The sequence below is a fragment of the Protomyctophum bolini genome, assembly GCF_963924005.1.
Source record: "Protomyctophum bolini genome assembly, chromosome: 3".
In the NCBI taxonomy this organism is placed as follows: Eukaryota; Metazoa; Chordata; class Actinopteri; order Myctophiformes; family Myctophidae; genus Protomyctophum; species Protomyctophum bolini.
In genome coordinates this window covers 13,646,751-13,662,156 of record NC_137864.1, presented here as the reverse complement: position 1 = coordinate 13,662,156, position 15,406 = coordinate 13,646,751, and the positions used below count along the sequence as shown (strand labels likewise).

At 43.9% G+C, this 15,406-nt stretch overlaps 1 protein-coding gene across 3 annotated transcripts; it reads left to right on the top strand.

The window, feature by feature from the left end:
• Window positions 1-577: 577 nt before the first annotated feature.
• crmp1 (collapsin response mediator protein 1) lies at window positions 578-14,967 on the top strand (the record flags this gene model as incomplete). Of its 3 annotated transcripts, none has more annotated exons than XM_080760670.1 (14): window positions 578-913; window positions 4,591-4,679; window positions 5,488-5,675; window positions 5,822-5,986; window positions 6,261-6,322; window positions 6,516-6,596; window positions 7,849-7,917; window positions 8,033-8,153; window positions 8,373-8,529; window positions 10,013-10,154; window positions 11,543-11,713; window positions 13,275-13,457; window positions 14,236-14,398; window positions 14,854-14,967. In XM_080760670.1, the coding sequence occupies 14 exons, from the start codon at window positions 578-580 to the stop codon at window positions 14,946-14,948; spliced, it is 2,022 nt and encodes a 673-aa protein (XP_080616796.1). In that variant the 3' UTR covers window positions 14,949-14,967. The 3 variants fall into 3 exon arrangements, with proteins under 3 accessions (XP_080616796.1, XP_080616795.1, XP_080616794.1); XM_080760669.1 differs by having other exon boundaries at window positions 14,233-14,398; XM_080760668.1 differs by having other exon boundaries at window positions 14,227-14,398.
• Window positions 14,968-15,406: the final 439 nt, after the last annotated feature.

Here is a 15,406-nt window from a genome sequence, read left to right as displayed (position 1 = left end):
GACATAAAATGTTGAAACGATACAGAAGTTCAGTTCAGAAGCAAACGCTACTTCTGTGTTAATTAAGGTGCTGTTGTACTATACAGTATACATCAGACTGATCAGAACACTGGGTGTAAAATATATCAACGCTGATCGTTGATCAAAGATCGACACAGCTGGTTGATTTAATCCCGATGATGGTGGCCATTCATCTGTCATCTGTCGTCTGCCGAGAGAGAGAGAGAGAGAGAGAGAGAGAGAGAGAGATTCTTTTCACATTAAAAGTACTTTTGTGACAGACTCCGCTACTCCTCCTCGGCTCAGGCGAATCCGGAGGACTGCATCATTCCTGTGTGTGCATTATAGGAGGAGGCAGGACTCAGTATAAGGCTACGCGGGTTGCTTGAGAGCTGCAGTTCATCATCATAGCACTAAATCAGGCGCTGCATGTGCTGAAAGCTTCTGGCGGCGAGCGGAGACTATAGTGAGTCGTGACCCGGTTATTAAAACAGCGACAATAGGCGACGCTGTCTTCATTGTTCTGTGAGGAGTACATCCGTATAGGCTATATTAGTGTCATTTAATCGAAATCACAATGTCTGACTGCAGAAAGCAGTGGAACCGGGAGGACGAACTGCCAATCTACCTGGCTGGACCAGTCGCCACTGGGCCGAACCAGCAGCGCAGGTCGGGATACGGGATGTTCAGCTCCGTGGAGGGAGCGTTCGACAGTAAGACGATAGATTTCGACAACAGCGCGGCCGGGAGGAAAGGCAGCCGCACCCCGAGGAGCAGCAGCCGAGAGAGGATCTTTGGCACTCGCGGTGAAGCCACCAGCCAGACGCCCAGCGACGTGCAAGACGCCGGCTCACCATGCAACTCGCACGCGGAAACAACTGACACCGGCCCGGGTGTTGACATCAAATATAAGGTATAGCCTATAAAGCAAAATTATTTCTGCCCATGTGTTTATACGAGCTTGCCATTATTTGGTCGGACAATAATTCTTCAAAGGCTGGTATGCATAAATGATGAACTTATCCTGCAATGCAGTTCGTTAATATTGGATTGGATCATGGTTTATACTATACGCTCGGCTTTGCCTGTTTGGCGCATTCCAAATGCCAAGGCTTAATTTGAGTTTGTGCGCAGCACTGTTTGTTCTGATACTGTGGTGGGTGCTGAATTGGACAGCGACAGACAGGCTTCAGTCACGGCTTTGTTTTCTTCTCTGACGGCACTGCAAATCAAGCATCTTTCTGCAGGGCCGTGAACGTCATCACCCTGCAGCCTAAACGTTCGTCCCCTCACATTCAAAAATCTAAATGTCCCTTCCCTATCATTTTGTCAACACGCTTCATTCAGCCCTCAGCGGAATCACCGATGTCTATCTCCTCGCTCTGTCTCTGTTTCCCTGTTTGACTGTCTGGTCCTCTTCATGGGGAGAGTATAGACAAAGGGCACAGAGTGTGCCGTGCAGGGCACATAGTGACAACAACACGCCGCCTGTGGCTGCAGCGAGTAGAGCATGACTGGCATGTTACTAAGGGGATCATGGAGCAGTAAGAACGTGACAGTAAGATGAGTCTGCAAATCCCTGTGCCCAACAGAACAGATTACATTCTTATAGTGTGGCAGCAAAGAAGGCCCATGCCGCCTATTCGAGGTTGTCACACAAGATAAAAGCACTGGTTGTCTCATGGTATTGTGTGTATTGTTTGTTGTCCAGGGTTGGGCCAGGTAAGATTATATACCAAATGCAGCTTGAAGAAGGGATGTGATGTGGCAGTCGAACTGCACGTTCCACAAGGTCCAGAGACAAAAAAGCATGCAACATTGTGCATGTATACCTTTTTGCAAGGTATATTTTGCAGCTGAAGTCTTCAGTCCCCCTACAATGTGCAATTACGCAATTCAAAATTAGACCTTGTGGGTGCAAATAAATCCATTGAAGAAAACTTTTCAAGGTCAGAATTCTACTATCCATATATAGTGTCTGGGAATCAGAGCCTCTGGGCTGTGGCTCCATATGGAGAGAGCATTCTGGGACTTTACGTAGGGTGAGTGTGCTATTGAGGACCCCTCAAATGACAGCTGTGTGAAGATGGACTTCCCAGCAAGCCTAGCAGTAGTTTGAATATGTGAATTAGCCTATATGTGTTGTGTTGCGTCGTGCCATTATTTTTATGTGTTTTGGTCGAAATCATGGGCGATAGGGTTAGTGGCTGCAAGCACCTGTGACTTACGGTACAGTAAATGGCCTCAACATGACAGGTTAATATAGTCAGAAGTACAGTTACTCACAAGAACATTGTAGTGCTTGAAGATACCAGGTAAACATCAAACCTAGCAGTATATGTAAAAAAAAAAATGCTGTATCTGACATGCATCTGAGCATTTTTGTTTACTTTCTACTACTGTTACTACTTCCATATTTGAGTTGGTTTGGTGTTTGGTGGTTTGGGGTTTGGTATGTCAGAGTTTTAGCCAGAAGCCTGATTTGATGTGGACCTGTAGGCATCACATGAGGTGTGCAGCCTATAGCGCTTGAGTTGGGCAGGTGATGTGATGTTTTGTGAGGGGGAGCTTGGACGCTGCCGGAGTGAGTAAGAGCCTCCCTCATTTCTGTGGCTGTGGGTATTCAGTGGGAACCTTGACTGGGAGGACAACTAACCTTTACCTACCTAATCCAACCTACAGCAGTTCACTGTTCTTCCCACGGTGCCATATTGTATTTGAGACTGGGTTTTGTCAGATTGTTGGGCAGAGAGGGAAGAATAGGATGGGGAGGGGAAGGGGAAGGAGGGGAGCCTCGCCTCGCCCCATATTTCTGGCAGAAGCCCTTGACGGGTGATTTCACCCAACACCGTATGGGCCCTGAAGCTTTCACCCTACTGTATATCTGTATCACCTCGCCTTGAGCTCAGTCCCACTTTTATGATCATGATTTCCCAGCTATAATAACACCTCTTCCCTTCTGTATTTTAACTTGAATATATTTTTCTACATGTTGAATAAACATGACACTTCAGCCTCATGGTTCTGTCTGTTCATTCTGAACCCGTACCATTGGGATATACCTTATACCTTGTTCAGTTACATCGTCCAGCATATACATACAGTATACGGTTTAATGCGGTTTGTAGGATCCCTCACTTATTTGTGAGGGTGACATACTCATTTCATAATATCACCCTGCTACCTAAAGGATGAATCTGAAGGATGAATTAGAATCTTAGACGCTTGTGACCCACAATCCACTACCATGGAGCACGGTTACCATGGAGACCTATAACATCTTCCTTATGCAGTTGGCAGGCTTCCAGCGTAGCAGGAGGGGGATATGAATGCATTGTGAGATGTCTAATCATGTATGCATTTGTTTATCGTTGTTGTGCTTCTACGTATGTGAGATTAATTTGATTTGTGAGATGACTCTGATTATTACATTTTTAGTGATTTGCATGAGAAAGACAGACCCCTGCACCCACGCTTTGCCCTCTGGATTTTAACCCCAGTTGAGTGTTTCTATGGTCTGTTTTGTTTCACTGTCTGCTGACGCTGTTGCATGTGTGACGGCCCTGCCCCCTCTGCCTCACTGTAGGCTAGACGGCAGCCTCTGTGATGGCAGAGTGGAGCAGAGTGGAGCAGAGCCTCTGGGCTGTGGCTCCATATGGAGAGAGCATTCTGGTACTTTACGTAGGGTGAGTGTGCTATTGAGGACCCCTCAAATGACAGCTGTGTGAAGATGGACTTCCCAGCAAGCCTAGCAGTAGTTTGAATATGTGAATTAGCCTATATGTGTTGTGTTGCGTCGTGCCATTATTTTTATGTGTTTTGGTCGAAATCATGGGCGATAGGGGTAGTGGCTGCAAGCACCTGTGACTTACGGTACAGTAAATGGCCTCAACATGATAGGTTAATATAGTCAGAAGTACAGTTACTCACAAGAACATTGTAGTGCTTGAAGATACCAGGTAAACATCAAACCTAGCAGCATATGTAAAAAAACAAACAAAAAAAACATGCTGTATCTGACATGCATCTGAGCATTTTTGTTTACTTCCTACTACTACTACTACTACTTCCATATTTGAGTTGGTTTGGTGTTTGGTGGTTTGGGGTTTGGTATGTCAGAGTTATAGCCAGAAGCCTGATTTGAGTGTTTGTTGGGGACCTGTAGGCATCACATGAGGTGTGCAGCCTATAGCGCTTGAGTTGGGCAGGTGATGTGATGTTTTGTGTGGGGGAGCTTGGACGCTGCCGGAGTGAATAAGAGCCTCCCTCATTTCTGTGGCTGTGGGTATTCAGTGGGAACCTTGACTGGGAGGACAACTAACCTACCTAATCTAACCTACAGCAGTTCACTGTTCTTCCCACGGTTCTGTGTTTTAGCTACAGTGTGTTTGGTTTTCTGTGCAGGCACTTGAGCTGTAAAATGTGCTATATAAATAAAGTGGATTGGGCATGTCTGCCCCTCAAGGTCTCCACACTGTATTTCTTTAGTTCACAGCTTCGCAGGGATCACAAAATCGATTGTTTAAAATATTTTGACTGTCTCTTCTTCTCTCCCATCCCCGTTTCCTTCTCTCTCAATCCGTCATGCAGTGTGATGCGCTGCTGATTAAAGGCGGGCGAGTGGTCAACGATGACCAGTCTCTGTATGCAGATGTCTACATTGAGGGTGGCCTCATCAAGTATGTATTTGCAGGAAAAAAGAAAAAATATCACACAGTACAATCCTCAGTGTGTAGGCCAAAAACATTGTGGGCTGAATTTTGCGTGTCTTAAGTACCAGGTCTTATTACTTAACTTAAGACCTGGAGGCGTGGTCAATGCTCTTTGGCCACTCAGAATAGCCAAATGGCATTGATCATGCCTCCAGGTCTTAAGTTACGTAATAAGACCTGGTACTTAAGACACGCAAAATACAGCCCTGTATGTCCGAATACTGTTACTTAAATACTGAATCAGAATCACTTTATTTGTCACTTTCCCCATGTAAGAATACCGTTTCCCCTCAGTCACTTGCGGTGCAACATAAATAAATAAACAACATAAATAACTTTTTTTCCAATAGACCCATGCAGTGCAGTTAATACTTCATGTTAATACTTTTCATTAGTTAAAATAATAATAATTTTATTTATAGCACCTTTATAGAACCTGGCGTCCCTATTTTGGGCAAAAAGAAAGAAAGAAAGAAAGAATCCCGGAAAGCTGGGCATAGGAGGGGCTAGCGCCCTTCAAAAATATTCTAAATTGCGTTTGCACAGTTTTGTTTGAATGAAATCAGCTGTGAGTCACTGAGTAGAATTTAATTGCATTTTGTCATTAAGGTCAGAGATGCAGTTACATGATTTGACTCATTTGAAATGTCTTGGGTGGCATCTCCTGCATGCATCCGCCCGGCATTTCATTTCCTCATGTCACGTCTCTTCCTCCCCATGGTTCTTTCCTTCATGCGTCCGTTTAACACTCCTCTCTCTGCCTGCTCCTCTGCAGGGAAGTGGGGGAGAACCTGACCGTTCCCGAGGATGTGAAGGTGATCGAGGCCAACGGCTTCATGGTGATACCGGGGGGCATAGACGCCAACACCTGCCTGATGAAGCCCTGCCTGGGAGGCAGCGAGCCGGTGGACGACTTCCTCCTGGGCACCAGGGCAGCGCTGGCCGGGGGAACCACCATGATCAGTGAGTGCACCCGCTTTGAATGTCATCAACTGATATAATCACCAGCAGGTTACTTATCAAGACCATCTTATTCATGTGCTCGGCTGCAGTGCACACGTAAACATACATGTCCCCTGAACCTTGACTCCCATACCTTCCACCCTCAGTTGACCATGTGGCCCCCCAGCCCGGGGACAGCCTGCTGGAGGCATTCGAGCGTTGGCAAGAGGCTGCAGACACGAAGGCATGCTGTGACTATTCGCTGCACGTCGACATCCCCCAGTGGCACGAGGGAGTCAAGGAGGAATTGGAAGTACTGATCCAGGACAAAGGTGCAGTGTATTCCATGTTCCACTCTTTTTCTCAAATAGTCTTTATTTTCGTCCTTATTTTGTCCCCATTTTGGAAGAATAACAGTTTTAGAAACGCTTTATTTCCGAATCCCCATATGGCTCGTGTATGACATTATTCTTTCATTCTTGCATGCCGCAGTGGCCACGTGGGAAGTACACTAGTAATCCTGATGATTTGTGTAGCAAACATCATGAGCATAATATAATACATGTTATTCACTTTCCTCTACTCTACCCTTATCGCATGAGTCAGGTATCAACTCCTTCCAAGTATACATGGCCTACAAAGATCTGTACCAGATGACAGACACCCAGGTGAGTTTCATACTTCACTATTGGTTCCATGCTGTCATATTCACTATTTGATATGCTGTGTACATTATAGTGTAAGCTATAGGGCTCATATATAATCATATGGTACCATAACGTACTGTATAATAAGTGATAACGTCACTTCAGATATACTAAAACATCTCCTCTTCCTTTCTTCCACTCACCCACACCTCAGTTGTACGAGGCTTTTTCATTCTTGAAGGAACTGGGTGCCGTGGTTTTGGTTCACGCTGAGAATGGAGACGTGATTGCTCAGGTAGGTTCCCTCTATGTTTTATGTTACATGGGCGTGTGTGTCCTCTGCTATGTCTACAGAAAGGGTTCTCAAAGTGGGGTCTAGTGGGCTGCTGTACCGGAAGTAGCACCGTTGCAACTGCTATCTGAAAATGCTTAAACTTAAACCACTACATATATTCTTCAATAAAAATAAACCATACACTTGGCTGGCAAACGATTTATTTTACGTGCTCTAAACAAACGTAGTTTGTACATAGACTTGGCTGGCTCTAAAGTGCTCTCTAAAGTGCTCTAAACAAACATTGTCATAAGTCCATAGACTTGGCTGGCAAATTACATAATCTTCAAAAGCCATGCATTGGAGCAGCTAGCGCTGGTATAGCTCTCTCTGTCTGCAGCTTGTAGTCCCTGCTGCAGTATGCATTGTTGCGTAACAACAGAGAGAGGATTAATGCTGTCTGATGCTGTCACTGCTGAGGGTGACAGGTTTACCACGGACACGGACAGTGGACACCCATGGCCGCTGACTGTGATTACACTAATGATGATAATGACCATCAATATGGTGGTGATGATGATTGTACTGTATTTGATTGTACAGTATAGCTAGAATCTAGCTGCTAGATGATGGTGGTCACGTAGTGCTAGAGCAATGGTTTCCAACCAGTGGTCCGGGGACCACAGGTGGCCCTTTGAGGGGGTTCCAGGTGGTCCCCGGCTAAATGATGGACAGTTGGTAACCAAATGAACCCTTATTAGATCTTTTGCTCTTGAGAGTGTAAATGATTGTTATTGTTACATCTGCATTACTTAATTTACAATAATTCTACACAGAATGTAGAATAATTGTTATTTTGATAAAAGTTTGTTATCTCACTTACAAAAAATCAATACAGCATGGAATTGTGGACAGAATCTTACGATCTAACGATAACAAAATATATTCTTTAGTTTTGGGTCTGAAAGGCTAAATGTCATAAAATGGTGGTCCGTGGCTGAAATGCAGAATAAATAATGGGCGAGAGGGATTATTAACTAAGGCAGTGTGTCCACCATAGCACAAGGCGTTCTTCCAAACACCCCAAAAAAAACAACACATGTTCATGGTTCAGTGCAGAGTAAATGCTCAGCGCCTTGTTGAGCTGCTGGTGTTTCTAGCAAAGCGTAAATGAGTGAAATGAGTGAAAACAATGAGTGAAAACAATCCAAAACATACGCTGCACTTTAGAAAATGCTCTTTGGTTATATGGCTGTTTTGTTTTTCATTTTAGGAACAAAAAAGAATCCTTGACATGGGAATCACTGGACCTGAAGGTCATCCTCTGAGTCGCCCAGAGGAGGTAATCTCTGGTTCTTCTCATTCATCCAATTATTTCTCCATATTGTTCCTTTCATCCATCCACCCATCCATCCATCCGTACATGCTGTAAATACATTTGTACTCATGTTTTGCAGCTTGAGGCTGAAGCGGTGTTCCGTGCCATCACCCTTGGTAACCAGGTCAACTGTCCCGTCTACATCACCAAAGTGATGAGCAAGAGTGCAGCCGAAACCATCGCCCAGGCACGCAGGAAAGGTTAGTTTCTCACCTTTTTTTCCTCTTGCATTCACCCTCTTACATCTTACCCTCTCAAATCAATGTTGCAGCATTTGACAAACATACAAAACAGTCATCAGAATTCACGCTCCTGAAACATGAAGATGTAAATTATGCAATTCATCTTTTGAAGTACGGCCTCTTTGTCGATTCCCATCAATGTCGATTCCCATCAATGTCGATTCCCAAACCCCCCAGGTTCGGTCGTGTTTGGAGAGCCAATCACAGCCAGTCTGGCTACAGATGGTTCCCACTACTGGAGCAAAAACTGGGCAAAGGCTGCGACCTATGTGATGTCTCCACCCCTGAGCCCTGACCCCACCACGCTGGACCACCTCAACACACTGCTGGCCAGGTAAGAATGGAGGAATGGGCTATATATGCACACACGCCATTTTGGAAAGAACTTAGGCCACTTTACGTCACGGTGAAGTCCTCAGTGTTCATTTATCCATTTGTACGGTAACTCAGCGAGCATACAAATGTAGTTCCTTTGGTGACAATTGTACACCTCTCAGAGGTAAATGGGTTCTCCTGTAACTGTGCATGGCACATTTAAACTTTAAATGTGCCATGCACAGTTATAGGAGAAAAAGACATTTTTTCGTGACTCTCATCATATTGCCCTAGATCTCTCTTTTTAATGTCAAGCACGCGCACATGCACAAAGCCCTGCTGAGTATACCTTTCACTGTCCCTGCTTCCATAAATAGCACAGGAACTAGAATACTCCATCGTCTGTTGCCTTGGCAACCCCACACTCCCCACTTTGCCTCTCCTCTCTTCAACTGCTCCATCTCCTCCACCCTTTCCTTCCCGTTTGAATCGTGAATCTTTGAATCATCTTTGGGTGTGTGCATATCTGTCGTCACAGTGGCAGCATGGCACCACTGTCATGTTTGAGCTCCTGTAGAAATGACTGTGTTTATTTTTAGGGAGGTGAACTAAATAAGGACAGCGATTTCAAAAACTCAAGGAGCCATATTGTTTCAATAGCACACCACCTCTATAATATGGTATGGTGGGCTCACTGCCTGCAGCTATATAATCACTATAATTAACACATGAAATGAAGGCCCTTCATGTGATAATGAGCAACGAAAAAGCACATTTGCATACACTGTAAGGTTCTTCGCTAACTTTTGTGTATGGGATGAATTAACCACTTAAGACATGTACAGTAAGAAGTTGTTACTGCACGACATCCTGTTGTTAATGATTAAACCCTGAGGGAATTGAACTGCAGCTGTGCTGCATCACCTGTCTCAGTTGTCTGTGATCAGCTGGATCAGCTGGCAGACTTGTAATTCACACTGTCGGGCTCACTGCGGACACCTGGTGGCTGGTAGAAGGAATGTTTGTCTCATAATATTGCATCGCATGTGCAGTTAAAATCCCCTTATGAGAAGCAAGGCTATGAAAAAACTGACATGACTACTTTTTTATCTAAGCTGATACTTTGGGACAGTTTACATGGTACTTTTGCCACCTGCAGGTTGATCTACAATTTTTACATTCCCAAAACGCATGCACGCACTCACGCACGCACAATGTTAAATAGAGTACAGATTTATACAATAACCTACAGGATTACCGTCAGGGATAATGTTGTACAATGTCCCAAATCTGTCCTGCGTGCTTCTGGACAAACTCAATAAAATGGTTGTTAACAAATTATTTGATTAAATGCTGCTGCCACAGCCATGTAAACAGAGGAAGAACTGGTCTATATAAAAGTATTCAACCAAGCCGTGTCATAAAGTATTATTATAAAGTTGTGTTAAAATGCTATATTTATTATGTTATCCTGAAGTGTTCTCTGTTGTTTACTGATACAGTGGGGACCTGCAGGTGGTGGGCAGTGCTCACTGTGCATACAGTTTAAACCAGAAGGCCGTCGGCAAGGAGGACTTCACTCTGATCCCAGAGGGGACCAATGGGGTGGAGGAGAGGATGGGCCTTGTCTGGGACAAGGCTGTTGTGAGTATTACTACTGTATCTTGTGCCATCTATCTCAGCTGGGGTGCCCAATAGGTAGATCTGTCCTCATAAAGGCTGTTCAGGTAGACCACATGACATGCTCCTAAAAATATACTATTTAAACATAACAAAGGCATCTGCCACTTGAATTAGGGTGACTTGATTGATTGACATCAATCAATCAAGTCAAAAAGGCAATGAATATTCCAACTCCATGCCCAGGCGGTAGCGTAACCGTCTGGGCACCGGACTGGTAATCCAGTCACAGTGTGCCGCGGGTTCGACTCCCAAACCCGACATGGCCTTTACTGCATGTCTTCCCCCCATCTCTCTCCCGTTTCCTGTCAGCCTACTGTCTGTCCCTTCAAAAAACCAATAAAAGGCGTAAGCTGCAAAAAAATATCTTTAAAAATATATATATATTCCACCTCCACTTTCGCCTCTTTTTCCCATTCCATGTGCGTTATTCTTGCAATCTGGGAACCCACTGGCAAAACAGCCCTCTTTTCAGTCAACAGTCTGTCTCAAGAGACTACTTATTATGTAACGCCAGCTATTCCAAAGCCACCTCAGTAAACTATTTTCAGCAATGGGATAATTTTATTGTTTTTGGTGTGTAGATCTGGTTGAGCTGGTCATTTTGAAAGTAGCTCTCAAGTCAAAAAGGTGTGGGCACCCCTGATTATTCTATCTGGTACATTTGTTTGACTTGTTTTTTTTACTTTATTATTTAGGCTTTTTCTGCCTTTATTGATAGTATCAGAGAGAGATTGACAGGAAACAGGGGGAGTAAAGGCTTAACATATGTAAAATTTTATGTAGACATAGCACTCTATAGTGTATACGTATAGTTTAATTATATTCCACTGTTAGGTTCTTAGCTTACGTATGATTCTTGATGACAATTTCATGTATTTGATGTTTTTTTCTTGCTTACTGTAAATTGCTCTGGATTAAGACCGTCTGCTAAATGCCTAAATTGTAGAGAGAGACAGGGACAGGGGATCGGCGACACGGTGGCAGGCCGTATAGAGCCTATTATTGCGAACGCAGTGAGCACTTACTATGAGACCTAGCAGATCATGTCTGTGTATGTGTCTGTCTGTCTGTCCGTGTGTCTGTCCCGCTATCCAAATATGGAGTGTGTTGCATCAGCAATCACTCAGCTCCATATATGGGCACAAAAGGGGCCAGGTACCCCAGCTCCATATATGGGCACAAAAGGGGCCAGTGATTTGTTCGTTGTGGACCTGGCCCCTTTTGTGCCCATATATGGAGCTGAGCGTTCGCGCGTCTTACTCGTTATGTGGTATGCGCCTGGTCCACTAGGCCAGCGGGCACCCACCTGCCTTTCTAAAGAAATCAAATTTGTCTCCTGTGTCTCTCAGGCCATGGGGAAGATGGACGAGAATCAATTTGTGGCAGTCACCTCAACCAATGCTGCGAAAATCTTCAATTTGTACCCACGCAAGGGTCGGATCGCAGTGGGCTCCGATGCTGACATCGTTATCTGGGATCCTGACAGAGTGAAAACCATCACTGCCAAACACCAGCAGTCTGTGAGTAACACAAAATATCACATCCGCGTGAAGTGAGGGGCGCTCTTATCATCATACCTCATCATATTCCGGCCAATCACAATTTGCGTCCTCACCTTCGTCTTCAATGTTTGTGTTTACGCAATGTTTGTGTTTGCACAAACCCTCGAGCTGGCCATTCACTGTCAATGGCATTCAGTGTTTGTGTAAGATGGCCATTCATTGTCAATGGCATTCAGTGTTTGTGTAAGCTGGCCATTCATTGTCAATGGCATTCAGTGTTTGTGTTAGGACAATTTTTGTGTTTACACAAACCCTCAAAGCTGGACATAGGAGGGGCCAGTGCCCCTCAAACATAATTACAAAGGCCAGGAAGGGGACAAAAGTCTCTTTTCTCCATATAAGGAGAAAAACTGAATGACATGAGACAAACTAATCCTCATATACACAGTATATACATGACTGGAGGAGGAGTGAAATAAACAGTATTACATATTAGGAGATGATATAAACTGCGAAATGGGATTTAACATCGCGGTCAAGAACTGAGGCAGGAAGGCCAGACTGCATTTACTAGAACTCTAGATTGTTTTGAAATATTTTGAGCACATATCCATTATTTATAGACACCATGTAAGGATTTAATATTCTTTAACATGTCCTTGACTTAACTATTTAACCCTGTAAGACCCGGATACTTTTTACTGCTAGGACTTGTCAGAAGAAATTATGCAAATTGTATGCACATTTATAATAATTATTAAAATAATAATAATAAATTAATCATTTACATTTGGGGGATATCTTTCACAATAATAAATAAAACATGTTCTAGACATTCTAATGATCACAAAAAAACATATATTACGGTTATTTTACTTACTTTTATCAGGGTTAAAGGTCATAGGTTAAATATTGTTCAAAATTGCACAGAGACGTTTGATGACGTTTACAGTAGGTGAAAAAAGAACATTACAAATTTTAATTAATTCATTATTTAATTAAAATATGTTGTAACGCTGGGTGTTACAGGGTTAATGGCGAGATGCCCTTCTTCAGCATGTGTACTGGCAATCTCACAATCAATAGACTGACATGGGTGAGATTAATTAGCATGCCTGTCTGTCCACAACAACTGGTCTTCTCGAGGAACCACAATATCACCACACTATTAATACTGTAGTTCCCTATTTGGCTGTGTGAGTTTCCTCTGTATCTGAGACTGCTAGCTGTGTTCAAGTGATGGAGATGGGAATGTATTCAGTCTGCTCAGCTACACCCAAAAGGCTGGGGGGTTTATACGGTAGGTTATAATCCCTTCCCAGCCATTCTGCCATATACCATATCTCTGCCCATCCCCCTTGTCGCTCTACTCTATGCCCCCACTTTGTTCTCCCCTTTCCTTTGTCTCAATGTTACTCCATTGTTTAAGTCTCATGTCTCATTTTCATTCTCCCCATCTCTCATCTCTTTAGTGCAAGCTGAACATGTAGGCCTATACATAAAAAAACATTTATTCCCTGTTTCTTTTATTTCCCATTCTCATAAAATCAATGGTCTCTGTACATTATACCCTCTACAGGCTTTGGAATACAACATCTTTGAGGGTCTGGAGTGCCGCGGGGGTCCAGTGCTGGTAGTGAGTCGGGGGGCAGTTGTGTATGAGGAAGGCCAACTGCAGGCACAGCAGGGCACTGGTCGATTCATTCCCCGCAAGCCCTTCCCAGACTACGCTTACCAGCGCATCAAGTTCAGGAACCAGCAGGTACAAGAAGGGCTAAAGGGTTTTAAGAATCTGAATCTGAATTAGCTTTATTGTCACATCACAGTTTTACAGGTAAAGTGGGTGACATCCATTTTTGTGCATAGTTTAGGAGGGGAGGGTGAGCCTGGGGGGGGGTTGCTACATCAGTATAGCAACTAGCATGGTATCTCAGTATGACAGAAAGCTTTCAGTGTTAATAACTCTTATGTTTCTCTTAGCTACGCTTAGAAAGATAAGCACAGAACACTCAATTGCAATTGAATGTAAGTGCTTCATATTTATTCTGAATAGATGATGAACCTAATTATGCGTCCTTGAATATCCTGTCATAAATTGTTACATTATATGTTTGGAGTATACTTCTATAACTACTGCATATGTACACATTATGGTACAACATATATTTCTCAGCTATTCTCTGTAACCCATGATTCTGTGGGGAACATTTGCCAAGATCTACAAACTCAACTCAACGCTGGTGTAGAATTTAAAAAGTGAAAGTGCGGACCAAGTACAGAGCTGACCCACAGGCAACTAAGTATTGAGGGTTTAACTGGTTAAAATATACTTGCAGAGAAATTATAGACTGAGCCCATGATTCATGTTCACCTTATTTCTATGCTATAAATGATAACCTACCTTGTGATTGTGTGTGTGTGTGTGTGTGTGTGTGTGTGTGTGTGTGTGTGTGTGTGTGTGTGTGTGTGTGTGTGTGTGTGTGTGTGTGTGTGTGTGTGTGTGTGTGTGTGTGTGCATGTTTACCGTCCAGGCCAAGGGAACACAAGGCGTTTGCCGAGGGATGTATGATGGCCCCGTGTACGAGTACGACGTCCCTGCCGCCAGCAAATATATCACCCCCTCCCCCTCAGCCAAAACCTCACCCACCTCACACCAACCTCAACCAGTCCGCAATCTCCATCAGTCCAGCTTCAGCCTATCGGGTAACAGGATAGAGAAATGTTACCATACAGTACTGTAGCCTATATGCTATCATTTGTAACATCTTATGATGTTGATGCTATAGTGCAGGTACTACTGTAGGAGTATTGAGTGAATGTTTTCCACATTTGCAGCTACAAGGTTCTAGCATCTATAGATCTAGGTTACAAGAGATCTTATTTAAAGGTCTAGAGAGAAACCAGGGTAACAATTTGAATCATGAATTAATTGCTTGTTAGCATGAGTATTCATTTATCAGTTCTGTATATAGTCATTATAAATTAAGTATTCATTGTAGTTCCTCATTTTGCATTGCCTTATTATACACACTGCAAGCTATTAGTTAAAAAGGTTATCTCAATGAGCTCCCAAGTAAGGCTTACAAAGGCAGTAGTTACAACTTCATTAAACCTTTTATGATCTGTCATAACTCTCTGTCATGTCTTCTTCCTTATAGGAGCACAGACTGATGACACTGCCCCACGTCGTTCTGGCCACCGCATTGTAGCACCCCCTGGTGGCCGCTCCAGCATCATGTTTGGCTATAACTGAGGACATCATGAACCCGAGAGCTTTGCCATGATCTGGCAAAATATGTTTATATTTTTGTTCCATTTATTCTTACCATTTTCTTACAAGAAACTTTTGCGAACAATATCACCTCATGCAAGCAAACTCACACACTCACTGAGATACCAGACACGCACGCACGCACGCACGCACGCACGCACGCACGCACGCACGCACGCACGCACGCACGCACGCACGCACGCACACACACACACACACACACACACACACACACACACACACACACACACACACACACACACACACACACACACACACACACACACACACACACACCCCAAACAACAAACCTAATGTGATGTCTTAATGTTGTCGTGGACTCTTCCTTGAGCATGGTCCTTGACCTCTTCCTGGTTCTTTGTGTGTCACCTCCCGCGGGCCGGCTCTCACACAATGTACTCCTCTAAACGGTATTTATT